The 27324-nt window shown below is 38.9% G+C and overlaps 3 protein-coding genes across 25 annotated transcripts in view; 2 read left to right on the forward strand and 1 right to left on the reverse strand.

Annotated features, from left to right (window-relative positions):
* The first annotated feature begins 28 nt into the window (after window positions 1–28).
* SGCB (sarcoglycan beta) lies at window positions 29–9305 on the forward strand. The gene is made up of 6 exons (XM_080589315.1): window positions 29–191; window positions 2214–2423; window positions 3354–3539; window positions 3653–3844; window positions 5019–5150; window positions 6216–9305. Exons 1-6 carry the CDS (start codon window positions 168–170, stop codon window positions 6417–6419), a joined length of 948 nt encoding a protein of 315 aa, XP_080445441.1. The 5' UTR covers window positions 29–167; the 3' UTR covers window positions 6420–9305.
* A 140-nt stretch (window positions 9306–9445) lies between these two features.
* Window positions 9446–17913, forward strand: LRRC66 (leucine rich repeat containing 66). The gene is made up of 4 exons (XM_080589271.1): window positions 9446–10224; window positions 12540–12709; window positions 13525–13855; window positions 14636–17913. Exons 1-4 carry the CDS (start codon window positions 9732–9734, stop codon window positions 17365–17367), a joined length of 3726 nt encoding a protein of 1241 aa, XP_080445397.1. The 5' UTR covers window positions 9446–9731; the 3' UTR covers window positions 17368–17913.
* Window positions 17914–24382: 6469 nt separating this feature from the next.
* DCUN1D4 (defective in cullin neddylation 1 domain containing 4) overlaps window positions 24383–27324 on the reverse strand; it is a 36366-nt gene continuing 33424 nt past the window's right edge. For all 23 annotated transcript variants that reach the window (XM_080589316.1, XM_080589327.1, XM_080589329.1 and 20 more), the window contains 3 exons: window positions 25859–25963; window positions 25305–25407; window positions 24383–25194 (listed from right to left, as the gene is read on the reverse strand). In XM_080589316.1, coding sequence (XP_080445442.1) covers window positions 25139–25194; window positions 25305–25407; window positions 25859–25963 — 264 coding nt within the window. In that variant the 3' untranslated portion in view covers window positions 24383–25138. The remainder of the gene's footprint in view (window positions 25195–25304; window positions 25408–25858; window positions 25964–27324) is intronic.

Consider the following 27324-nt stretch of genomic DNA (forward strand, 5'->3'; position numbering starts at 1 on the left):
CCATGGCGCTGCCGGCCAGCGCGGGGCGGTAGGGAGCTCGCCGTAAACCTTCACCTCACGGAGCGAAGGGGGGTCTCCGAGCGGGGCTGGCCACCGCCTCCCTCCCTCCCTCCTTCCCTCCCTCCGGCAGGGGGAGCCCAGGGCAGCCGCAGCGGCAGCGCAGGAAGATGGCGGCGGCCGCCTCGGAGCAGGTCTGTCCCCGCGGGCAGGGGGCCGGGGCGAGCCGCGCCGGGGGAGGGGGGCCTCGGGCGGGGCCGCCATTTTCGCTGCTAGGGGCTGGGCTGGGCGCGGCTCACGGTGTCAAATAAACGTCTTCCCCCCCCCCCCCCCAAAAAAAATATCTTGACTTTTTGTCGTGGACGTGACGAGAGATGGTGCCGGGGGAAAGGAGGAGCGAGGCTTGGGCAGCGCCTGAAAAGGAGCGGGTGGCGCGTCCCAGCCGTGTCCCGTTCCGCCCAAAGGGAAAAATGTTTTCCCTTTTCGGAGCGAGGTGTTGTGACATTTCTGCACGGAAGCGTAGCGGCTCTGTGCGAGGAGGTGTCAGCCGCTAGTTTGTGACTCAAAGCCGTGAGTTGCTCGGTCAGTATAAATAGACTGGGTGCGTGAGTCATCGAACTAGCGTGTGCAAGTACGGTAGCGCGGTGGCGATGTATAAATAAGACATAAGCTCTAATTCAGTCTCGGCCTCAGCATCTGAGTTTGCGTGCTTCAGTGAAAGCTAAATTTGTCAGAAGGGCTGGCTGTCATCGTCCCTCGGCTGCAGGGCTGGGACAGGGATGCCGTCAACGCAACGTGAGCTGCAGCCAGAAAAAATTAAGAGCCGTGCAGGGGCTCTTCTTCTGAGAGCTCCCGGATCTCCACAGGACTTCTTGCAAGAGCGAGGCTGTACATGGACCCGCAATCCTGTGGTGTCAGCGGGTAGGATGGCCCAGGTTCCCGTGGGGACTCACCTAGGCCCAGGTGCCTCGGGAAGCACTGGGTGTTCACTCAGCGTGGATGTTCCAGCACTCAATCCAGCAGTAACATTTCAGCAGTATTTCTCCCAGTCCTGCTGCAGTCTTCCGTTGTACTGCCTTACCGGGTGAAATACTACATCTGATTTTTATCTGGTCATCAGATGCTTTCTAGGAATCTCAGGACATGATACTTACGATCCGGTTGTATAAAAGTTCCTATTCCCCAGAGTACAGACATCTCTCCATTTCCCTGCTGAACTAATTGTGAGTTGTGTAGGGTTACAGCAGCTTCAAGCATGTCACTGAGGAAGCCCTTCATAAATCTGTTAGATCAAGCATCTTTCTCAGTACGATTTCCTTGTTCAGCCACAGAACAAATTAGAAGACATTTTTACCCATTACATCAGTATGTACACATGCAGTTACAATAAGGTGCAGCTTCAGAATTAATTTCAGGTGAACAAACCTACTGTCATCAAAAAGATCAAGCCCCTTCTTCAAAGAACTGGACCCTTACATTGCAACCTGCTCTATTCAGGAAAGGTGGATCAAAATACTGTACAAAGTTATGGAAATACATCAGGCTTTTGTTCCCAATGAATACCTAAAAGAGTTTCCTTTATGTGCTAACTTGTCAAATCGTAGGGGCACACTTTGCAATCTAATTACTTCAAACGAGTAAGTTAAAGCTAGGATGGTCAAGTTCCCCATGTCAGCTTTGAAGCTTTACAGTATTTTTTGTAACACTGCATGCAAATAATAGAAGTTGAATGCAATCCTTGTGCTATCAAAACAACTTAAAAGCTGTGTCCACCACACTTCTTCCTGCATGTTCTGATAGACTCCCCAAGACTCTCCTGCATTAGTGTGGAGGGAACTAAAATCCTATTTAATTGGTACATGACCTGCAGGATTGTATTCCGTATCATCCCCAAGAGGTAAAAGCCTGATGAAGTTCATTACAGCTAATTTTTTTTGTATTGCAGCAGAGTTGTAATTCCTGTCATGATAAAAATGAGATATAAAAACAATTTACAAATTGTCTGAAAATACATGGATTTTAATTTTAGCCATTGCATTAGAGGAGATTGCAGTGGTGGTATATTATAAGTACATAGTGGCAGACTGCAATAACATAATTCTAAATATGATATCTAATAAGATCCACTAATCCATTTTGTATTTTTTTACATACATGTGGATCGTTTTGGTGGATTTACATGCCTTACAACAGCTAACCTATGCTTTGTACTACAGCAAAGTTCTAATGGGCCAGTGAAGAAATCTATGCGTGAGAAGGCTGTAGAACGAAGGAACGTTAATAAGGAGCACAACAGTAACTTTAAAGCTGGATACATTCCAATTGATGAAGACCGTCTCCATAAGACAGGCTTACGTGGCAGGAAAGGCAACTTGGCCATTTGTGTGATTGTTCTTCTTTTTATTTTGGCTGTCATCAATTTGATTGTGAGTATAATGCTTAGGCTGTAAGCAATGTTAAGATGTCTATTTTGCCTTTTTATCAGAGAAAGAAAACTTATTCCACTATGGCTGAGAAGGACTTAAAACATAGTAAAGGAGATTTCTCATCTTACTCCTCTCCTTTTTGTTCCTTTGTACTCTGAGCAGGATTAGACAGAAGAATCTTACCATTTTAGTCATCATTATTTCAGTATTATGGTCCCATGAGGAACCTACAATTTATCAAACAGAGGAGAAGGAACCTTGAAACTCTTCCTTCTCTGAACTCAACAACACCAAATGCGCAACGTGTTATTAGTGCAGTACAAATATATTTGGTATATAATCTGGTAAGCCAGAAATATTGTATGTGTTATAACTGAGCAGCACACAAGCATTCAGAATTAATCAGCCACTGCACTTGAAACCTCCATTGTTGTTAATACCACATTTTTATTGCTTAATCAGAGAAAAGCAATGGATTTTTTTTTGCAATGAGACATGAACATCAGAAGGTGCTTTTTTGTAGTTCAAAAGTAAGTATATTCTAAGCTGAGATATTTTGTTAAGGAAATTTGTTTGGCTTATGATACCATGGCTACCCTTAAATGGGACAAAGATTAATTAAGGACATGATTTAATTTCAATTATATATATATATAAATATTTATTTATTTATTTATTTATTTATTTATATGAATATTTTAGTTACCTTTTCAGATGAGTGTAGAAATCACGGAAAATGCTTTTAATAATTACGGGTATTCTGATGTTTCCAGTAGGAATTGCACACACTAAAGTAAATTCATACCAAAAGCTCACCTAAATGCTAGCATTAATAATTACTTCAAATAAAACATCTAATTCATAGAATACTTATTGTGAGACTGTTCAAGCAATCAAAGTAATCTTTGAAAATGTGTGTTTCTCTTTCAGATTACACTTGTTATCTGGGCTGTGATTCGAATCGGTCCCAATGGCTGTGACAGTATGGAGTTCCATGAGAGTGGCTTACTGCGGTTTAAGCAAGTTTCTGACATGGGTGTTATACATCCGTTATATAAAAGCACCGTAGGAGGCAGACGTAATGAAGATTTGGTGATCACTGGAAATAATCAGCCTGTAAGTTATATCGCGAATTGAAAGTGCGAGAGAAACACTATGGAATTGCACTTGCATTATTAATAAACATTAAATTTGAAACATCATTAACTTAAAATACTCTGTTTCTGCAGATTGTATTTCAGCAAGGAACAACCAAGCTTAGTGTGGAAAAAGACAAAACTTCCATTACCAGTGATATTGGCATGGAATTTGTTGACCCCCGGACACAAAACACCCTGTTCAGCACAGACTATGAAACTCATGAGTTTCATCTGCCAAATGGAGTTAAAATCTTGAATGTGCAAAAGGCCTCTACAGAGAGGGTATGTCGTTTTGAACTTTCAAAACTCTTTCTAAAAGCTAATTACTGAATTGCCCTAGCTGTAGAATAAGGAAAAAAATACTAATTCTAAGCATATTTGGAAATTTGACTAAAAATGCAGCTGTGAAAACATAACTGATGCTAAAAATTAGGAATGGAAACTGACATTATTACATGAGTATGACATTTGGAATACTATGCTAGCTCCGTTATCAGGATTAGAAAACCCGTGTGACTTTTTATCAAGCGTTTATGCACTTGTTTGTACATGGATAACTGAGAAATAAAATTTATATGGAAAGCTTGTTTCTGGTAAGAACTTCTAGAAGTAGCTACCAGAACTTCATGCGTCTATTGGAGATAAACGTTAGTCCACTCAGAATTTCAAAAGCCTGAGTGGAAGTGTAGAGAACAATCACAGCATTACAAGAGTTGTGTTAGTTCATGGCTTCCAGGTTAAATGTGTTCTTAGTTTGGTTGCTACATTAAGTATGCTTGATTTATCAGAGAACTAAAAAACCTACGTACTGGTAGGCAGGCATATATGTCAAGTGTCAGTTAATGTCAGACTGAAATTTCTTGCACTCATAACATCACTCATAATAAAGGCTTTTTAGACAGCAGTGCCTACAATTCTGTTTTGTAACACTAGCAAAGCAGTATCGGTGGCTTTATAGAGGGTTGTGTGTTATAGGAACAAAAAAGAAAATTCAGTTTGATCTTCTTCATGTTATCTCTGCAGGCTAACAAACAGTAAACACTGGAGAGAAAAACAACAACTATATCCTTATATATGTAAGAGGAATAGATAAATAAAAAGAGAAGAATACGTTTACGTAATCACTTATTACAAGGAAGCCTGCATTTGCTAGCAGTGTTAATTGCGCATCCCATGAAATTGTCATACAAATCATTTTAATCACAATCAAACAATATGCAAACAAACAATTTTACTTACCTTCCAAAATTAAGTAAGCCATGTTTATAGACATAAATGTAAAAAATAACAAATGGGCAGAAGCTTCATAGGCATAACGTGAGAGGGGCATAAAATACATTGAAGTTTTTTTATTAAATTGTTGAGTAACATTCTTAAGGTAATTAAAATTACCTAGATAAACCCAAGTGGTACATTTTCATTGATCTCTAATACTTTCACTTGTTTACATTCTTAGATTACTAGCAATGCAACCAGTGATCTAAACATAAAGGTTGATGGACGTGCTATTGTCCGTGGAAATGAAGGCGTTTTCATCACAGGCAAAACCATTGAGTTTCGAATGGGGGGTAACATGGAACTTAAAGCAGTAAGTGTTTTGAAACAGCATTTTTGAACATCTTAGTTTCAAATTCAACTTGATAGTAAACTCTTGTAGCTTTGTATGGATTCAAATTTTATATAAAATAGGCATAAAAGTTTACTTGCAGTCAGCGTTAGTAGAATTTTAAAAAGGTAGATTATTACTTAGCTTTTAATTAGTGGTTCAGTAGTTTTTAGGTAACAATGATTTAATTCTGTAAGACGCTAAAAACCCACAAAGCAGTTAAGGTAAGCTATTAGTCTATTGGTCTTTGCACTGAAGTGAATACCAAAGGGAATACGTATTCTCCTCTGGAGGCTTTATTGTGGACAGCAACCTTTGACAGAGCAGCAGAGACTAAAATTAGGAGCACTGCCTTCCTGCACTGTCACAGCAAGGCTCACAGCATTCACTTAAGCTTTCTGGAGATTATTAACGACACAGAGTGTATAGAATGATGGAAAAGTTTCAAGGAGGGGAAAAATGCACTTTGATTTCACATGTGAATGAATTTCACGTATGAATTCAAACACTGATTCCCATTTCATATACATATTTTTACATTCACTGCATTTGCTTATAGGTTTGTAAAGTGAAAAACTGTCTACTGCACTACTACTGTCTCTCTCAGTATCAATCTACCACTGGAATGGCAAAGTACATTGGCTATAGTAGAGAAGCTGGTGGGTGTTATTCACAAGTATAAACAGTGAAACCTTCGTATATGGAAGAAATTCTTCACTCAGAGGGTGGTGAGCCGCTGGCACAGGTTGCCCAGAGAAGCTGTGGATGCCCCATCCCTGGTGGTGTTCGGGGCCAGGCTGGATGGGGCCATGCCCAACCTATCTAGTGGGTGACATCCCTGTGCATGGCAGGGAGGGGTGAAACTAGATGATCTTTAAGGTCCCTTCCAACCCCAAGACATTCTATGATTCTATATGTTATTTATTCTGTAGATTTCTACAGCCATCTTAAAAATGTCATTTATTGGTTAAACTAGCTTGTCCTTTTTAAAAACAGTCTGCCTTGATTAACTAAGAAGTTATACTTTTTTTTCCTCCCTCTTATTAGGAAAACAGCATTATCCTGAATGGAACTGTGATGGTCAGCCCATCGAGACTGCCAAGTTCTTCTTACGGGGAACAGTTTAACAATGGTAACTGGCTGCGCTTCAAGCTCTGTATGTGTGCAGATGGAACGCTGTTCAAGGTTCAAGTGACAGGTCATAACATGGGTTGTCAGACGTCTGTCAATCCGTGTGGAGCCACGCACTAAAACAGAAAGCACTACCAGGAGAGCTCTCTCTGTGTTTACATATATTTGTATGAAGTAACTGCATGCCTTCAAGGATTTCTGTTTCTACAGGAGTTTATACTAATGTTTATTACATACTATTTTTAAGCACAGACTCACGTTCAACAGTATTATGTCATCATCCTGTTAGCCATAATAGTGGCACTGTTTTAGTAAGCTTTCAGTTTACATGCACACTGAAATACCTTCTTGAATTGGGATCTGTAGAATACATTTAAAGAACATGATTTTAGCAACAATCTTGTCTGGATTCAGTTGCCCCTAAAAGAGATTTTTTGCCCTATATCCCAAAACCTTGAGGATTGCTGAGAACACAACTGCAATCTAAAGTACTTCAACAGGAGTGTCTATTTACTGTTGGATGTGGATTTTTCCACAGGATGGCTGAAGTGGCAAATTTTTGTTTTCCCATCATTTACTGCCAAAGGTTGCTGTAATGATCTTCCCCCCAAAATTATGTGGATTATTGTACGTGTACTAAAAGAAAGCTAGTGGCAGATTGGCTAATGGCACATTATAATATTGCATTAAGTCTGTCATCTATGTTCACATAGTTAAAAAAAAAATAAGCTAGCACAAATAATATTTGCAAAGTAACATGGGAATGTAACTTCAGTTTTGAAATAGTCTAGCCGGTAAAAGTGAAAGTTGCAATTACCAAAGTGTTGCTTGAGCTCCCATCCTCTTTGTGGAATTTAGGGATTCTACACTTGCTTAATTTATGAGAAGTATTTATAAAATGTGTTTATTATAAAGTACGTTCTCAAAGATGTACTGATAATTTGCTTGGTGCCCAAAAAAGTGTCTTCCTGGGTGCTTTAATGGGAACAGTGTACGAATCTATTACTCAACAGCTAATAATCTGAAGCATGACCGTCAGCAGCAGCATCTAAGATGCTGCAGCATCGAAGGTCTCTTTTTCCTGTGAACGTCAGTACTGATGCATTACTGAGCACTTGATAATTCAATTCTGAAGCTAAACTGCGGGTCTGCAATTCTAAACGTGATGGTACTGGATGCCGCTACAGCAGAGGAAGTGCACTTGTATCTGGATTTGTCAACAGTGAAACTGTCTAGGGTGAGCTGGGGCCTTATAAAAACTCTTACTGCCTTAGAACTGCTTTTGTAGAGGCAAAAGTTGTGGTCTGTATTAAAAATAGACTAGCTCGTTGTAAGATTCCTCCTTCCCCCATGTATCTTTTTCAGTTTGATTTTTTTTTTGTGTGGGGGGGGGGTGTGTTTTTTTTTCAATATAATCAAACAACCTTAATAATGAAGGCCACAAAGGTGACTTTGCAAGTACGTTTTTGACACTAAGTGCTAAGCACGCACTTCTCTTCCTAAAAGCTGTGCAAATGTTACACATTAACTTCAGAATTGGTCATTTGTTATAGGAATATAAATTACCTACCCTTGTTTTATAGCTCCTAGAGTACGCAGAATTTCACAAAAGGACAAGTCAGCAGCTCCTGCTGCAAAGAAGTTCCTGTCTAAGGTCCCAATTCCTGCATTTACTACAAGTCAGTAAGTCCTGGTGCAGGGTGTGTACGGGTGGCCGTGATTTTTGGCGGAGAACCTTTAGGTCAGGCGTTAGGCTGCTCAGGAGGTCAGAGGAGTCACGTTTCCCTCACTGGTTAAAGGCAAAGACAGATTTTGATGCTATGTAGCTGGGGCTTTGGGGGGTGGACAGCAGTGGAGCTGTCTAACAAAAATGGGGTAAAATGCAGCAAAAGCCATTGAATTACTCACATGAAAGATTACGAGAAAGTAGTAAGGTACGTTTTGCATACTGCCTTCATGAACTTCATGGTTTTAGTGCAGTTAATATTTTATCAATCACTTCAATAAAGATTTTTAAAAACCTTTGGTGCTCTAAGTAGTACCCCAATTAGCATGTTTAAATTAGGAGAAAGAAATAAAATGGTTACATTTTCAGAACTTTCACTCAGTTGACAATGGCAGTTTGTAACTTTACTTACATATATATGCAAATTATATATATGTACAGCATATAATGCTGCTTATATTCATATATTATGCATATACACGTAAACACTAACATACATATCTGACATGTACATATTCATGTATACATAAATATAAGCAGCAGCATCCTCCAAAGCTGAAATAGAATTTGGACAATAACAGACACTGCCTCAGTCGAGTACTCACGAAGAGCACATTATAGCTCTTCTTTGGTTAATACTGACATGCCTACATGCTAGGGTGGGATTCTTGACCTGTAGTTATCAAGAATTCTTATTCAAATGCTATATGCAACAGTTGAACGATGCGTCACAAAGGTACTTTCAAATCATGGTCCGAAGAATTGATTTCGAGGTGTGGATTTTTAGTCAAATGTAGCAAAACCAGTCATACAAATACCAAACGATATAAATTATTGACCTGCTGGCCACTCTTCATGTGGTGTTAATGTATTTTGTTGCCTTCATTATACGGTTTGAGAAATGTTGACATCATATATGCCCTGTGTTGTGCAGTAATTTGTTTTTTATCTTCTGCCTAAAGTACATTTTTTAATGCTTATTTAAAACACTGTGTGGCACACTGTTTATTTAAATCCCACAGATGCACTTGAGATTCTGTTTTTAAAAGTACATTCTACATGCTCTGTGTCAAAATACCATACTGGTTATGCTGAAATTCCATGTGATGAATTCTCAGCATTTGTAAAGGTGGTTGTTGTTTCAATAGGTGGAAGACAATTGGATTTCTGATCTTTGTTTTGAAATGAAACAATAAATTCTAAGACACAGCTGTGGTTTAGAAGTGTTATTGTAATAATACAGTCTCTGATTAAAAGACGTTGTTTTATTGACAGTGAAACTAGTGTTTTATTAACTGTAAGTATGAATATCATTCCACATCTGTTCGTCATGGATTATATAGCTAGTGGACTTTGCTCAGCGGTAATTGCATATGATACCTGAAGTTACAGTTCAAAAGTCTCTACTGTGTTTAGGTTGGGAGTACCTGAGAAGCTGCGTTTCTTGCTTGAAGGGCTGGAAAAGAAAGAGAAGGTTTGGATTGTCTTTTGGGAGAGGTGGAGGGAGGGGGAAGCTTACCAATTTCGGACCTTGCTTTTTGAAAAATATCTAACACGCCAAAACTTTATGTTTGGGACAGAACACTGGTAATGGTCTGGGTGTCTCTTCAGTGTTGACTTTTTTAACGTCCAAGTATTTCCGCCTCCCTATTTGGACTCTTGTTATGCTGAACTTACCATAATTTCACATCTTATATATAGATACTATGGATAACCTTCATTTGAGCGTCGTAGCTGTGGTCCTTTACTTTAACATTCCTGGATCAGTGGGAACCAAGTCACAGCAGCTTCTTAATGCACATCACCATTCAGACTGCCGGTGGGATGGGAAGTTCTCAGTGAATTGCTCTTTTACTGGACTATCTGCTATTCCAGAAGATATATCACAAACATCAATAACAGCTGATTTAAGTTACAACAACATTACAACTTTACTGTGTGCCAACGGGAGAAGTGAAGACTGGATGCTAAAACATCTGAATCTCAGTAACAACCTGATTTCTGAACTCTCCGTAACTGCTTTTAGAAATTTACCCGTTCTAGAAACTCTAAACCTCAACGGTAATTCCATCAACACCCTCACGCTAGACATACCTACAGCTGCGTGTGCATCTGAAACATATGGAAAGGTCCATCACTTCCTGCCTGCTTTGAAAGTATTGTCGGCTGAAAGAAATCATCTCGATGCAGTTCCAAGAGGTAAGCATCTCAAAATCTTTACAGATCTCACTCCAAGGAGTAAGTTGGTTGTGGATATGATATGGTACGTGTTACTGAATTTAGAATATGACTGTCTCATTTAGTTACGTTTAAGGTGAGGCCAAATTTCACCTGCATGCAAATACAGTCTTAGCAATCATAACACTTAATGTCAGTCAGGTATAAACAAAATCTCTCCTCCGAGAGGCACGGGAATAATTTTCCTTGTTTGTATAGAACAGGAAATAAGGATCTTTGGAAAAACACCCGCCTTCATAAGTCAGTCATGAACCTTAACATCTATCCTTTTCAGATAAGGAATTTCACACTACTCTTCAGAAGAAAGTCAATAGTCTTTAAAATGAAACTTGCTCCAATTTCGGTATTTCATAAATACAGGAAAATGCTTTGTTCAGTCAAAGCAATTTTGCTACTACCCAACCAAAGTGACACCTTCTATTAATAAGAGAAGGATTTAAGGCTTTGCGGCTTTGCTAACCTTTTAGGAAGTGTTTCTTAGTAACTGAAGCATGCTAGGCATCACAGCCTTTATGATGGTCTGTATCTTCATAAACAGAAGATCCACATTGTCCAAAAAGTGTTTAAATGAAGTGAAAGCTGCAGTACAAGCAATGCTATCCTACACACTGTTTGCTGTATTTAGTCAGTCCCTGATACTATCAGATTAATTAGCTTTAGACTTTGAAAACACCAGGAGAAAACAAAACAACCACACCTATCAAACAAACTGGAAGGGAGTAATTACACAGGGTCCTGCAAGTTCTGTCATTCCTCGTCTTTTTTGACACTAAGTAATTCTCTGCCATGCAGGAAACTTTCAGTTCATTTTTTTGCAGCATCTGTAAGGCTCCCACGTGGAAAATATAAAAACTTTGTATTGTAAAATACACTGATGCAGATTTGATTGTTCTGACAGCTAAATACAACTCCTTTTCATAGATCAACCTTTTTCTCTGAGAGTCAAAATTTAATTTTTAGATCTTAAAAGTCAAATTGCTGTGCATCGTACCACTACACTTCAAGTAGTACTTAAATCCCACACTCAGTTAAATGCATGTTCAGAACTTCATCTTCCTTCTCCAAAATACTTCACCAGTATTCTGGTTTCAAAGCTCTCATACTGGAGGCTCTTCAAGAAAACACAAACCTAAAGCAGAGGGTTTGGGCCATAAAGCAACCCTTCTCACAGCTGACGCTCCAGATATCAGGCTGCTACCTACCGGTGCCGTATCACTGCGTACTTCTGGCATAACTTTAGCTTCAGGGCTGCATCTGAACTACCATTCTTCATCCAGGTACAAGGAGTAATTGATGGAACTGCCAGCACGTCTGAACGCCTTTCCTATCAGCTACCTCCAGCTTTACAGCAGGAATGAATCACTCTCTCTGCTTTTCACAACAAACCCGGAGATCAATTACTCAGCAAACAGAACAGCAAACAGGAATTACAGATTTCCTATAAACCGCATGGCACCAAGGGCAACATTTTTAAGAAGTAGCAGCTTCTCAGCAATGCTCTATGACCAGAAACCACTTGAGAGCGACGTGTAGGTGTTACAAAGCTCCGGTGACGCTGAGCATTCAGGTGCCTGCCTTCCCATTGGAACTTGCAGGCTAGAGCTTTAGGGGCTCCCTGCAGCGTGTAAGAAAAACAAGGGATCTCTAGCATTCAGAACTAGTTATGCAAGACAGATGCTGTCGTAACTAGGATATGCTGTAAAACATACTGACACGCTGAATTCACAGGCAGACAGGCACAAGCAACAACGTGCTTTTGTTTTCAGTCAGACATATGTCCTATGAATATGGTTCAAGTAATCCCCCATATGAGAAACGTGCATGAATGTGCAGCCGGCAGCGAATAGGAGAAATCATATCACCTTCTGTATTTCCATCTTTTATTTGCAGTTAACATACTTGTATTTTATAAACTGTGCATATTCCACCTTTTCACGCACCTCCTTCCACACCTCTAAGTCTCCAGAGTAGCGTGCTCAGAGTACAGAGATCAGTCAAAATGATTTTCACAGCATGAAGGAATGTTACTGCTTTTATGGACACGTGAATTAAAAAAGCTCTGATTGTGTATACCTTAAAATGCCTGCTGTTGATGCTATGCAACTTTTAGGATGGGATACCTGTTCAACAGAAAAGGCATGATAAATCAAAGCCTGCAGCCACTACTTGCAGTAGACAGTAACAGAGTGAATTTCCTTGGAAAAAATTTTTAAAAGCTACTTGGCACACCCAGGAACACAAGAATATAAAATGTAAAATGATTTTGCTCTTCCTAGGGCTAGGACTGCTGCAATCCTTACAGTCTGTCCGTCTGTCGTTCAATGGCATACTACGGATTGACCTGAATGACTTTCAGAACTGCTCGCAGCTGAAAACCATCTACCTACGAAACAACAAGATAACTACAATTCATCCAGATGCCTTCCAGGGTCTCAACAACTTACAGGTTGCAACATTACAACTGTTTCCATGTTTTCTGCTAATCACCATTAAAGATTGTTAATAATCAGCTATTCAGTGACAATTATATTGGTCTGATTATGATAAGAGTATAAAATTATGAATGAACGCAAATAGTTTAAATAACATTTGCATGTAAATAGTTGTTTGTATATTCAGGAACACACACTTGTAAACATGCAAAATATAACCACAAAATTACCCACTTAACTATGCCACAAACCCATCTATAACTGGCATAAACATACACCTCCTTTTCTATCCTCATTCCTTCCGTGTGCGCGCGCACCCATCCACACACACCCACACACACCCTTTCCACTCTCAAAGAAACACAAAGCCCTAAAATGCTGTCACGGGCCCTTATCAACTTTGGCGCAGCCAAGTCGAGAAAGAATTACACGTGAGTTTCAGAGGAAATAAGGCTGAAGAGGCTATTTCCAAGGAGGCTAGAGAGTCATGAAAAAACACAGGACATCTTCACAACTGAAAAATCCCGTGAGGAGGCTGCTCTCCTGCACCCAGGGACATCCCGCAGGAGGCACCCCACGGTGCAAGCCCTGCAGATTCCCAGTCACAGAGACGTAGTGCGCAATGAAGGGACTACTAAACGTACCACAGTCCTTTCTTTTTGTTTAAATCAAAAAGCTTAGTGCAATATTATTGAAATGTTAATCAGATGTATTGTTCCTATTTCTTTCAAATGCTTGTTTATTAAAATAAATGTTATTGTTGCTATTGCAATTCAGACTCCATTCTAAGGCTTATCAAATTAACTTTGAATGAATTATTTCCACACAGGTCGTGGATCTCCGTGAAAATGCTCTGAAAACCATCCTACCGCAGATAATAATCCACTTGAACATCTTTCAACTTGAAGTGGATTTGTCAAGTAATTCCTGGATATTTAACTGCAGACTGAATGCTTTCAAACATTTAATTCCTTTTCTTTCTGACTCCATGAGGAAAAAAATGAGTACTTCGCACAGTAAATCTGCCAGCAACTCCCAGAAACCTGTACTGTACCTTTCCAGTTTCCATTTGAACTGCAGTGAGGGCATTTTGTTCAAGACGGCTGCAATCCCAGCAGGGCAGACGTCAGTGCTACGCTGTGACACGGACAACACAGGGGGTACGTGAAACAGGGACTCTGTCCATTATCTGCTGCTGATGTCCAAATGCATGCAAAATGATCAAAGAAATCTGGTTTGAAAAGTGGATTTCTAAGGATGCTATTTTAAAACTAATTGAACAAGAATTTAACGTGCCAGTTAATTAAGTAGAAAGTATTACAGCAGAATATTTGTAAGTTCTAGTTCCCAAAGAAGCCTTCATCTCCTTTGTAACATTAAACTAGTAAGTGACACTAACGTCCGATCATACACAAATTTCAGTATGTAGTATATAAACGTGTACATTGCTTACTGAATGCAACAAAGGACAGAACAGGCTTTCCTCTTACTGTGATTAATAGCTGTGGGGCAGTAATTCTGGGTGAACGTAGAAAAATGAGACGGATACAATATTGTTTCTAGTATTCAGTCACTGCAGAATGGAATGAAAGCGTATTTGCATGTGAGAGGGTAGAGCCAGCAGCAGTTTCTAGCAGGACCAAGACCGTACATCGTTTCAGTGACTTCCTCCCTCACCCACACCAGTTTTCTTGGGAAGTCTGCTATTAAGACACCACGTGTGCTGTATTATAAATGTAAAGAAAAAACGCAGATGGTTTGACAGATACTTGGCACAATGTCAAGTAACTATGGATAAAAAGAAAATTGATTTTTATAAAAATAACATTAAAATTATCACAGATAGGTCAGAGTACCACTTTATACAAATACCCTGCCCCTGCAGGCCAAGTATCCTCTACTTTTAAAAACGTTTTCATTTGTGTTTTCTTTTATTTCAGGCAATGGAGTCTCTTGGTGGACACCTAAAGGCAGGATTTCAGAGGAAAGTAGTCTTCCTCACATGACACTGGATAAAAGGAGCAGTTTAGTAATACACAATGCCGAAAAAACTGCTGAAGGATTATATATGTGTATTTTTAATACAACAAAGAAGAAATATCTCATCTACAGCGTACAGGTGAAAGAACGGGTTTCAACGTCTTTGGTTAGAAAAACCCGGGACACTAACCCTGTTTTTAGACAAGAAAGAACAAAGCAAGACTTTACCCTGGCCATCTGCCTCTCCGTGTTCATTACGTTTTTTTGCGCTTTTTGCCTGGGTGTTTTTGCTAGACCCTACCTTGTGCGCCTGTGGATGTGCATGCGCAGAAACAAAAGTACAGGTTCAGAACATACTTATTCCAATGAAGCTTTTTCAGATGAAACCCTGAGCAGAGAGCGCTATGTACGCAAACCCCCAAACAGGCAGCAAAACCCGTCTGCTATTTATGAGAATTCTTCAAAACGCGCACGCACTGTTCCTGCAGACACTGATCATTTGTATGCGTGTATCATTGACAGCATGCTGCACGCACCGAATGCTGAAGAGTACCCCAACCAAAACAATAAGAAGATTAACGTGAAGAAAGACCCAGTGTTTTCAGACATCAAAGCTAATTCCAGCAATTCCGAATACATAAACTTTGGACAACCTTCTGCAAGGACAGATAACAAAAACGACATGGAAAGAACACCAAGGAACTTAATAAGCAATGACACTTCATTATGGGAACACTCACAACATGCAAATTATGAAGATTTAGAGAAGAGCAGGCTCCCTCCCATACCCAGCAGAACGAATGCCGACATTTACTCGATTCACATCGAATCTTCAGATTCAGATTTATCCTGCGCAAGAGAAACTGGCGTTCCACTTCCCAGAGGACAATCCCACACAAGTGCACAGGATTCTAGGAACAGCAAGGTGAGAAACAACGCTGAGCAGCTGCACTCTGAAATTACAGAGCCCGCACCAAACTCTCCTGAAAGAAAAGGTATCACTTCACATAATGAACCCCTAGGCACAGCAAAATTTATGCCCAGAAAGCAAAGATGTGATGAAGAACTTGGTCTAAATAGCAATATAAATATAACCAGTGATGTAGGAGACTTTATTTTATCTAGGAACTGTATGAAAGATACAAAGACTGAGAATTTAAGTGACTACCAAAAAACAGAAAACTCTCCTCATGCACTGTACAACCGTACGATAGAAGGTACTAACGAACGAGGTCATTTAGCAGATTTCTTCGGTGACAGTTCCTCAGATGAAGGGACTGCGTTCACAATGAGTGATGGGAGCTCCTTAGAAGATTTTGACCTGGAACAACCTGGTGCTAGCAGCAGCCTGCCGGCCCCTCAGCCATCACTAGAAAAAGCTGCTACAGACAATGGAAGCATTTATTGCTCAGCACTGCCAGAGCATCCAAACATTGCTGCTGAACTTCAGCATGCTGGAAAAAATGAAGACAAGCACACTGTAAATCTTGAAAACGCTACTGATGGGGTCAGATACTATCAACTACTACATCACTACTACGGGTCAGATACTACCAAGCCTCAAGCAGCATCACCTGACACTGATAAACATAGTGATCGTGTAAACATGTCAGATTCAGACTCAGTTGGTTCAAGTCAAAAAGTTTCTGAAACATTTGACTATTTTACCAATGAAGAGTCAACAGTACAAAACTCTATTTTAGATTCTCCCCACAAACATGACACAGACCTTAGTAACACGTTACTTTCATTAAAACCTTTTCCCATGTATGCAAGAGATACAGAAAATACTCCTGGTGATGCTGACTTGCAGCTGCAGTTTCCCATTGGAGCAAAGTATTTCCTCAGATCCAGTCCCACTGAACGGAAAGAGCATGCTCCAGAGGTAAGCACAGAAGAGCTCACGGATGGGAGTTCCTCCGAAAGTGATCGTGATGAAGGGGACGTTACATTAAGACAAAACAGCAGTACATCTGAGAACAATTATTTTACTTCTACTCCCACTGATATTGGTTTGAATGAAACTGTTAAAAAAGCAGCAGTGCTGCGTGCCAGCATAAGCAGCAATGAATCACCTCTTCAATCCCCGATGGAAGACAAAACCGAAGAACCTTTTAAGTTTATCACTGAGAAAGAAGACTCATTACCACAGGGTGAGCATGTGAACACAACTAAGACTTGGGAAGACAAAATGCAAAGAAGTTTTAATGAAGAATATGACGAACACATACAATTACAGGACAGCACCAACTGTAGCTCTCCTGAAGGAATGCAGCCTCGCAGTGTTATGGCAGGTTTGGTGCATATTGAATCTTCTGGGAAAACAGAGCCAGTCTTCAACACAGGAAAGTATTTCCAGTTGGATCCGAGTGAAGAGGATCCGTATTCCTTATCAGTCCCATCCAGTTTCTTTAATGGAAGCCTACAGCACAGCTCATTCCCACAGAAGAGTCCAGGAGACAGAAACTCCAGAAACACTGATTCCACTGAGAAGGAGGATGGCACTACTTTGACAGGACTGAAGAACAATTATACAACAGCTGTCAGCCTCCCACATTCAAGTGAAAAACTCATTCCAAAATCTCAGACCAGACAGGGCCAGTTTTTTGCTAAGAAGAAAAGAGCATTTGATGGATTTGCAGTCATGTTGCAAAGCAGAACAGAGTGCAGTAGTTCAGACACGGAAGTGTAACAATAAGCTCTTGCAGGTTTTTCATCATACAACAGGTGCAAAAATGTCTGTGTCTTAGAATGAAGTTCTCTGGCTTTTAATAACTTGAATACCACGTGTTTTTCTCTCCGTTTGTCGTTGTTTGTCAGTACAACTATCCGCCTCTAACTTCAGAAAAACAAGGTATGGAACTAGACCTAACCCTGAGATGTATAAAGCCTGGACTCATCTGTTTTAGAAAAGCCCTGACTCCAAAGGGTAATTCAGGCTAACACAGACATCTGTGTACAAATAAACCAGATACTATGGGCTTGTGCTTACAAGGGTATTTGTGTGTAAAAAAAATAAAAACGGGTAGGGGGTATGAAAAACAACTCTAGGATACTCAAATGAGTAAACTACTCAGTAGTTCTAAGTGTTAATAAAGTTTTGCTGAGTTATAATAATAGTATATAATCACTTTCTTATTTATTCTAGTTATGAAGATACTGCTTTCCTTTGGAAATTCTCACTGATATGCACTGTTTTATTTCTCTGTCTAAAATAAATGTAACATTGAAATTATTACATTATTGCTATTATTGTGTTTTCCTATTGGAATCCCGCTATACATGAAAGAGGATATTTTACCGTCTTCTGCTTTTTTGAACCAAATTTCTGGATTAGAAGTCTCTAAACTCCACCACCTTTGCAAATGCAGAAGTATTTTGTCAGTTGCTTCTACTACAGTTCAGCCAGCTTTCAAAATATATATTGGAAAAAAAATGTGTTGTTTTTTTTTTCCTGACCAGAAAGCTGCAGTAGCAATACATACAGTATACTACTTATGAGGAGCAGCAGGTTTTCTAAGCCTTCCTTTGTGCCATAAAGCTACATGAAAAAAAAAAAAAAGATTATCTGCTGTCCTCATCACATCCACAAAGAAAATAAATTTACTCCTTCATGAAGGAATTTTTAACGTGACTAAGTATTTCATTCTACTGTCAGAATATTGTTGATGTTGTCTGAAACTTGCCTTCACATTTCTGTCTAAATCTTGCACCTTTGCTTTGCTGCTGAGCACTGCAGACACTTGTTATCATCACCTATTCATTAAACTCAAATATTCACCTCCTTCTCCTCCTTATTAGTTCCTCACATCATTAGCAACTGCTCTCAGAAATAATACAAAACCTTATATATTTCCTGTGGCTTCCAGCCAATACTCTTTATACTGTGTGCCTTCAACATTCTTTTTTCCCCTTCACCCTATTTCTCCAGGCCCTTCAGTACCCAAAAGGTACACAATCCCCCCCACTGAATCCCTTTGAGATTCTACCATCATTCACTTTTCTTTACCTTTCAGCTGTTGTCAATCAGCCATATCTTGTTGGCACTAAAAACATTCCTCATTTAGCTCATTTGGTCACTCAACATTTTCTATAATACTTATTGTAGTACAAAAACAGTTGCAGTTATAGCAGTATAAATGTACATTATACAGGCACAAGTTTGTTTTGTGTTTTTTTTTTGTGTTTGTTTTTTTTTTCCTCCTGCACAGAAATTATGCTTGCAAAGAGGCGTAACTGCAACTGCTCTAGGGATGCTAGAACTTCTTTAGCTTCATCAGTAACTTCAGGTGCCAAAAGAATCACATTCATGTTAAGTTTTAAGTTACTACCACAACTGATAGCAAGTAAATGAAGTCACAGAACAGGCCCCATAAAAAAGCAGTCAGCATTATGCTGGATGAATTCTCAAATGAAGAACAAAGAGCTGACTGTTTTGGTAATAGTTTGGGCACACCCTTCTTACAGGGTGTAAGCCTCTTCCTTTATTCTCTTTGTCAGGCTTTACAAGTATGCTTCCTATTCACCACCAGATTTGGAATTCTGCAGCCAATATTCCATATTAAGTAGGAAGATTAACTAATGGCTGTTTTAAAAACTAAAGTCGTGAATGTACTAGAGACATTTGGGCTGCAATTTTCATGTCTTATTGCTAGCAGCTTTTCTATTGTTCTGCTCAGATATTACCACTTTTGCTTTGAAAAGGTCAACTCAACAGCCCATTACAAGTCAAATAATTGACAAACTCTGCTAAATGCTATGGAAAACACGAGTATTTGAGGTCACCAACAGAGCCTCAGATATAAATACTACCACATTCAAATACTATTAGACTGGTGTTCTCTTCCAAGATGGAATTTAATGGAATTTACGCTTCAGATCTTCAAGATCACAGAAGAGATAAGGTTGGCAGGGCCCTCTGGAGGCTGCCTGGTCCAACCCCTGCTCAAGCAGAGACACCCACAGCAGGTTGCCCAGAACCACGTCCAGGGGGCTTTTGAAGATATCCAAGAAGGGAGTCTCCACAAGCTCTGTGCAACCTGTGCCAGTGCTCAGTCACCTGTACACTAAACAAAGTGCTTCCTGATGTTCAGAGGGAACCTCCTGTGTTCCGCTTTGTGCCCACTGCCTCTCGTCCCATCCCTGGGCACCACTGAAAGGAGCCTGGCTCCCTCCTCTTTGCACCCTTCCTTCGTGTTATTTGAACATACTGATGAAATTCCCCATCTTACTGATGAAATTCCCCATCTGCTGAGCCTTCTTCTCCAGGCTGAGCAGCCTCAGCTCTAACAACTTTTCTTCATAGGAGCAGTGTTCCAGTCCCTTCATCATCGTAGTGGCCTTTCAGCAAACTCTCTTCATCCTCTGTCTCTCTGGGGTATCCAGCCCAGAACGGGACACAGCACTCCAGGTGTGGCTTCACCTGTGCTGAATGAAGTAGAAGGATCACCTCCCTCAACCTGCTGGCAACACTTCTGATGCAGCCTAAGATACCTTCTCTACCACAAAAGCATTGCTCATGTTCAACTTGACGTTCACCAGGACCCCCAGATTCTTTCCCACAAAGCTGCTTCCTGGCCAGTCTGCTCCCAGTATGATGGCTCCTGGGATTACTCCTCCCACGTGCAGGACTTTGCAAAGCCCTTCTTTGAACTTCAGGAACTTCCGATCAGCCCATTTCTCCAGCTTGTCCAGGTCCCTGGAGAAATCAGCATGACCATCTAGTATATCAGCCGACCTGCTGAGGGTAGCATTGTGCCCCATCATCCAGATCATTAACCATTAACGAAGATGCTGAACAGGAGTGGACCTCAGTACTGACCTGGAACACCCCACTAGTTATTGGCCTCCAGCTAGACTTTGTACCACTGATCACTACGCTCTCAGCCCAGCTGTTCAGTCAGTTTTCAACCCACCACACCGTCTGCTCATCCAGATCATATTTCATTGGCTTCTCTAACAGGATGTCACAGGAAGAGTGTCAAAACCCTATGTCAAGATAAGCAAGTAACAAAGATGCTTTTAAAAAATTTGTCTTATAAACAGTCATTTTCAGCACGAATGCCTCTTGTTGAAAACTTTTGTATTACAATATTTTTTATACCCACACATCCCATTTGAAACATGCCCATTTCCAAAGTGTTTTAAATATTTGATTTGCTGTAATATTGAGAATAAAGATCATGTGATTGCATATATTCTCTTTTAACAGAATTTTTCAGCCCAGAGAAGTTTTCTGCTGCTAAATGATAAAGGTCGCCAGCTGAGGTCAGGCACATTCACATACAAGAATTTCTGAAGTATGGAGCACAGAAAAACCTGAAGTCAGTTTCTGAAACCAGCACAAATACTGTTTATTTGTGAGATGCCATTTTACATCAACACCAGCAAAGACCTAAAAATCAACCAGGTGAACTCATGCTGGATGGCGTAACAGTATTTTCACTAGGCTGAGAGTCACAGGAGTTTAGCACACCTTATGTAATATCCAAGTAACTAAGACATAAAGCATTCACAATTACAGGTTAACTGCTGTTCCTACAACAGCAGTGTCAGTGAGAACTATTTGGTGACAACACACATACACACACACAGAGGGGAAAAATACTAAAAAACAACCCCACGTTTCAGTCTCAGTTACAGACAACTGTTTAGTTGGTGGCTGGATTCTACACTCTTTTATAGCAATATGAAAGGATAAAATATAAGGCTTATAAAGAGGTATTTTAGCAGTTATAATTAAAAGCAGGGCACAAGCTAACCTTTAAAGCTGTCTACATGAACTTCAAGAGTATTCAATGTTAGACTTGTGATCAAGAGTCAACAGAAATCTGGGAAAACCCTAACACAACTGAAATCCATGTTTTTTGCCCTCCAAAAAAGGTAACTTAGGAACATTAACCCAGTAACAATGAGCTAAAACTACTTTTGATTGTGCAAGTGTATTTGTGATGAAATGAAATGTATTTGTGATAAAATGGGGCAAGTCTCCAGTCCTCTACATGTCAGAAAAGGCCACACAAAGGTGACAAATATTTATTGTGGCTTAAAGGCAACCTTAAACAGGTTTCAGATGAAAGCTCACATACATAAAGAATTCCAAAAAATTCCATCCTCCTCACATTTCTTAAGAATTAAAATTAATATTTAAAATTATATTATCGTGCTGTAAAATGAAATATACACAAATTTAATTTGTGAAATGTTTCTGTTACTAATATTCTCTACAGTTATTTGAATAGTAAAGAGCTCCAAATGTTTGTCATCTATCAACCTAAAGTGTCTCTGGATGCTGTTTTCCTCTGAATAACTGGCTTTCTACTTTATTTCTTCCCAATACCAAGCATGGATTGTACATAGACCATCAAGTTTCTGCTATAAGTGCAGTTATATTACCCCAGAAGGATTAGCACAAGACTTGTGGCATTTCTGCCAGAATGACCTCTTGGTATCTTGTTAAAGGCATCAGGATGTTTTGGATATTATTATTCAAATGGGTGGGGGAGACACCAATTATATTACAGTGTAACAGACAAAAAAGCAAACACCAAACTTGTATTAAATACAAGGTAAACTGAGTGGCTTAGTTAAATTTCCACAATTATTTAAAAACTAGAGGGAATTTCAGCAAAATACAAGCCTAGCAATGTTAGGCTCCTTTGCCGGTCAGCAAACAGCAAAAACAGAAGGATGAGTAACACAGGGACAGTTATCAAGCCATACGTGTCTGTTTCAGTCCATTTCGGTCTCTGTAAGTTGTCAGCTTGGATTTGTGATTTATGAAGTTACTTGTTATAAACCACCTGAAGACTACAGATTCATCTTGGTTGCAAGCAGAAGATAATATCTGCAGTATCTAATCCATTTCTGAACACATTCTTCCTTTCCATCACTCCAAATTACTTTTACCCAAAGGAAAAAAAAAAAGTTTGTTTATACAGCATGAATACTTTCTGAGCTTTGTTTTCCTCTGTTTACTTCACTGTCAAATTTTGTATTCCACTAAACATTAGCAAACTTGGAAAAAGAACATCTGCTTAACTGAAGAGATTTCTGTTGACCCTGTTATGTGAAAATTACACCTATAAAAATAATAGATTAAAAGTGTCTTTGGCTCTTGCTTCCTTTACTGGAAGTCAAATTATTTGTGCCATCCAAACCTTTTTAGGCAAACCTTGTATTTTAGCAGTATTCAAGCCAATTTGTGCTAAACAGTGTTCTAGAGTCAGTAACTAGCCTAACTTTTAAGAACAACTCCAGTATTTCACTTAAAATTTTAGCAAACACAATTTAGCCTAATGTTATGAGTTATATTGCTTCTAAGTTAATTATTTTAAAAACTAAACCAGCAGCTCCACTGATATTTACTATGGTTATACCATGGTAATATACACATTTACATCAGAAGTCTCAATAAAACGTGTGTTTTAGTAAGAGGCTTATTGTAAACATTAAATGCTGCACTCCAATGAATTAAATTCCTGTGCAAACTGGCATCCATCATGGAATTAAGGTTATGTTTATTAGGACAAGAAAAAGCAATGATTATGTATGTTTTACCACTACCAACTTTAAAGAATGCTATTTATTTAGTGTCATGGAAATCCAGACATGAATATTTCATGAGGAAAAGTAGTATTTTCTCATCAGCATCTTGAAATTCTGGGATTTCTATATGTATACAGATTGTATATTCATGTATATACAAATATACACAAATACACACAAACAATTTTTGTCTTTGGCAGCTTAGTCTGACAAACAAAAACCGTCAACAACAAAACACAGATTTGAACAGAATTTGACCACCCATAGCACAGGTACAACCTCCCAGTCCAGGACAGCAGACGAATGAGCATTTGCTAAACTAGACCTTGTCCTGAAAGTAGTCAAGTTAATGACAGTTGTTCCCAAACTCAGTTATAATAGAACAGGACCTTCAGTACAGCTGAAAATTTCACATTCAACCTAAGACACATCCTCTCCCCCAATGCCCCAGATTGCATTCTGAAAAACTGTCAAAACAGCCAATACCTTGTCAAGTATTTCTACAGAAAAGTAATGTTATTCTTTGTTCCAAAACATCCACTGGCCCTTTTTTGTTAAATGTTCCATGAATGAATAGGGAACATTTCACTAAATCCTCAGGACTCAAAGTTTAGTAGCACCGGATACTTCAAGAACCTATTTATAAAAATCAACACTAACATTTTTTAATAAAGAATGGTAAGGCAAAGACAATGGGAGAAAAGTACAGAAATTAAACATCATTCCACTCGCTCATCTTCTCCAGAGTTACCACTAGAACTCTCCTATACAAATAAGGAAATTAGTAAAATAGGATGTATGTGGTCCCTAAGAAAAAAGTACTGTCATGCAATGCTGGTGTCTAACGTGCCCATTGCCTGCAATGGACATTCTGCTAGGAAATTTCAATCCCCAGCGTGAAAGAAAAAGTAATGTTTTAACTATTCAATCTAATAGGTTTAATTACTCAAACACAAAGTTAGAGACCGTAGGAAAGACTAATATTACAAATAAAAAAAAATCTGCACTACCTATGTGCTAGGGGTGAGCAGACTATTCCCCAGACCACTAATTTTACCTAGAACTTTAAAATTTCACTATATTGCAACACAGTCCAAACACTCTTGGTACACCAAAAATTAAAAGGAGTATGCCAAAGGCAATTTACAAAAGTCTAAAACCCATTTTTAAAAGGTACTTTAATTTGTTCATTTGTACCTGTAATGACTACTGCAGTTTTAACATTAAAAAGTCACTTTTTTCTTCAAATGGAAATCATCTGTGGCATATACAACTATTACAGTGTTTTAATATTTATATATATATACGATTTTTTTTTAAGACACCAACGTTTCACTCCTATTAAGCAATAGGTTATGTTTGGCGAATTCCCGTGAAGAAAGTCACAGCATGTCTTCTCCCCTCAGAAAATGGCATCTCAAACAGTAACATTAAAATTGACAATAGTTCTTCAGTGTAACTATGTCCAAGCAGTCTGTTCATTTCATTTTCTGAAATGCTACATTTGAGACCAAAAGAAAAGCAAAAGAACTAAAGTTTCAACATGTAAGTGATGACTAGAAATATGCCACAAAATTATTTTTACAATACATTTCTGCAGAAATAATCCCTAGTTGAAGCTTTTTTTATACACATATACAAAATTTAGACAGCAATATACACATAATCACAGTGAAGACGCTGGCAAGTTCACCAATCTGTAGTGTAAATACAAAATGCAAAGCAGCCTTCAAAGAGAACAATGCTACACAGCAAGCATAGCTAGCTTGTTAAATAGCAAACATCAAAAGTTCCCTGCAAAAGGAACGCAGTGCAAGAAAAGCAGCATGCACTTTGATACAAATAGCAGTTTATGGCTAATGGTTGACATAACTGTGGTAACAGTGACTCTTGAGTGGCTGTGCATAGTTAAACTCCTACGTCATCTGTTTTCCTTTATACCATTCCACAAACTCATCCAACAATACTGGCCCTGTAGAGAGATCAAATAACTGCATTTTACAAAATTTTGTAAGAGGACACCAAATGATTTATCTCAGAGAAATAAATTATTTTTGAACACCAACATATGGCAGTACTTACAGGCTCCATCTTCATCGTAATTACTGAGGTCAAGGTTAATTGTTCTGCTGAATTCAAGAACATTACACCATTGGTCCTTATTGATAACTTTGTATTTTGATTGCTGCTTAAGGCAAGAAACGTGAATTACTGAAATATATTTATCTCCCTCAAATTCAGATTTTCTTACAGAAAATTTAACCCTTGTGATGAATTATGTTATTTATATCAACTAAAACTAAGCAAGATTAAGAAAGACACTGAATAGTCTACTCAGTGCTGAATACGTCATGTTTCCCACTAAGACATCTTCCAGTGAACAACCACGCATCAACAGAACGCAACTCCAGAAGCAAATGAAAGACATTCTATACTTTGTCCCACATTAAATAAACCTTAACAGCATAGGGATTTGAGGAACAGGAAGAAAGTAAAGATAACCTGTTACAAATGCAGTACTGGAGGAGTTAGTATATTTTAAAAATCAGAAAAAAATCATAGCTGTTTATTCGGTATCTAATTAAAATAGCATCAGAGAAGGCAGACAAAAAGTAATTCTGTTTCAACCTTCTTACCTCTAGAAACTGGTGAAATACTGGAAAAAGAGACCATGTTTTTCCTAAAAGAAGGCCCAACATACACTTGGCAGTGTTTATGTCTAGGCTGCGCTGGTCCTTTTCCTGTGTCAAACAGAAAAAAAAGTCAAGGAACAAAAAAGCATAATCTTGGGATTTTTCAATTATCCCCGCTGCCTAGACTACAGTTCATACATTTGTAAATCTAACCCTGTTTTTTATTAAAATGGAACCCCCAGGTAAGACTTCCTTCCTCACAGCTAATGGCCTGCTATAAAGAGAGGATGCTTTCTATAACAATGACAATTTTTTGAGAAAGTATTGAGAGAAGGAATATACTCTTGATCACAACTGAAGACCCTTCAAGAAAACAATGCCCATTACACCCATACCGACATTTGCGTGAATGCATCTGCATAACCATAAGTGTCTTAAAAAATAGTACCACTACACATTTCCTGAGGTTTTCTTAAAGCTACATGAACCAAAAGAAGATAGCTAACCAGCTATCAGATAACACTACGTGAGAGTGACCAGAGGAGGTTCTTTGTTCTGCTCTTCTACCAAGTGAGGGAACACAATATCTTAACACCTAGCACATGCAGACTCATCTCAGAACTAACCCAGTTTTATGTCAGCATCACAGTGGTATGTTACGGCTTGTGGAGACAGGAGATTTTTGTTGATTGTTGCTGCTTTTGTGGGGTTTTGGTTTGTTTGGTTAGTTAGTCTTCTAAAGAAGAAGAAGAATCTGTACCTAGCAGATTCATTACATCTGATCACTGGGATAGTTAGTTTATTTGATAACATGACTTCTGCACATCTCAAAAGCAACACGTACATAAACCTAAGAGTCTATTTCATTACTTCAAGTAGTTTAACCATCTACATTTGTTGCCTTGAAATTAAATTTTTATGACAGATTGGACATAACAAACCACCCTTTTATATCTTGTTTATAGCATTAAGCTACAAATTCAGAAAGGAAGTCACAAAGGAAAAAAAATCTGTTTGGGCTACTGTTGACCTTGATATCTTTTCCACTCATGATTGCAAACAGGAATGTCTATCTTCAGAAAAAGCAGGGATATAAGGAGTGCCTAATAAAACAGCGCAAGACAGCTACATAAGACAAAGAGAATTCAGCCCTGTGCTTCACCTCTGGAAGTGCAGTAACGTGTCTACATTTAACAAAATACACAGGGTTTTTTGTGTTTTTATTTTTAAAAATATCTCAAAACATAATTGTCTTCATCACACACGAAGGATGTGGTAAAGCAAGATCCCAGTTCTCTGACAACTTATTGTCTTAACAGCAAGATTATTCTATCTTCTTGAAACCATTCAAAACACACCTCACTTCTAAAATTGTATAGACAGAATTTAATGCAGATTCATTCTGGAAGGGAAGTGGGGAGGCCGGCAAAACCACAAACTGTTTTACGTTCTCATCATTAAATATAAGA

The sequence above is a fragment of the Anser brachyrhynchus genome (genome assembly GCF_964034855.1).
Source record: "Anser brachyrhynchus genome assembly, chromosome: 4".
NCBI classification, from domain to species: Eukaryota; Metazoa; Chordata; class Aves; order Anseriformes; family Anatidae; genus Anser; species Anser brachyrhynchus.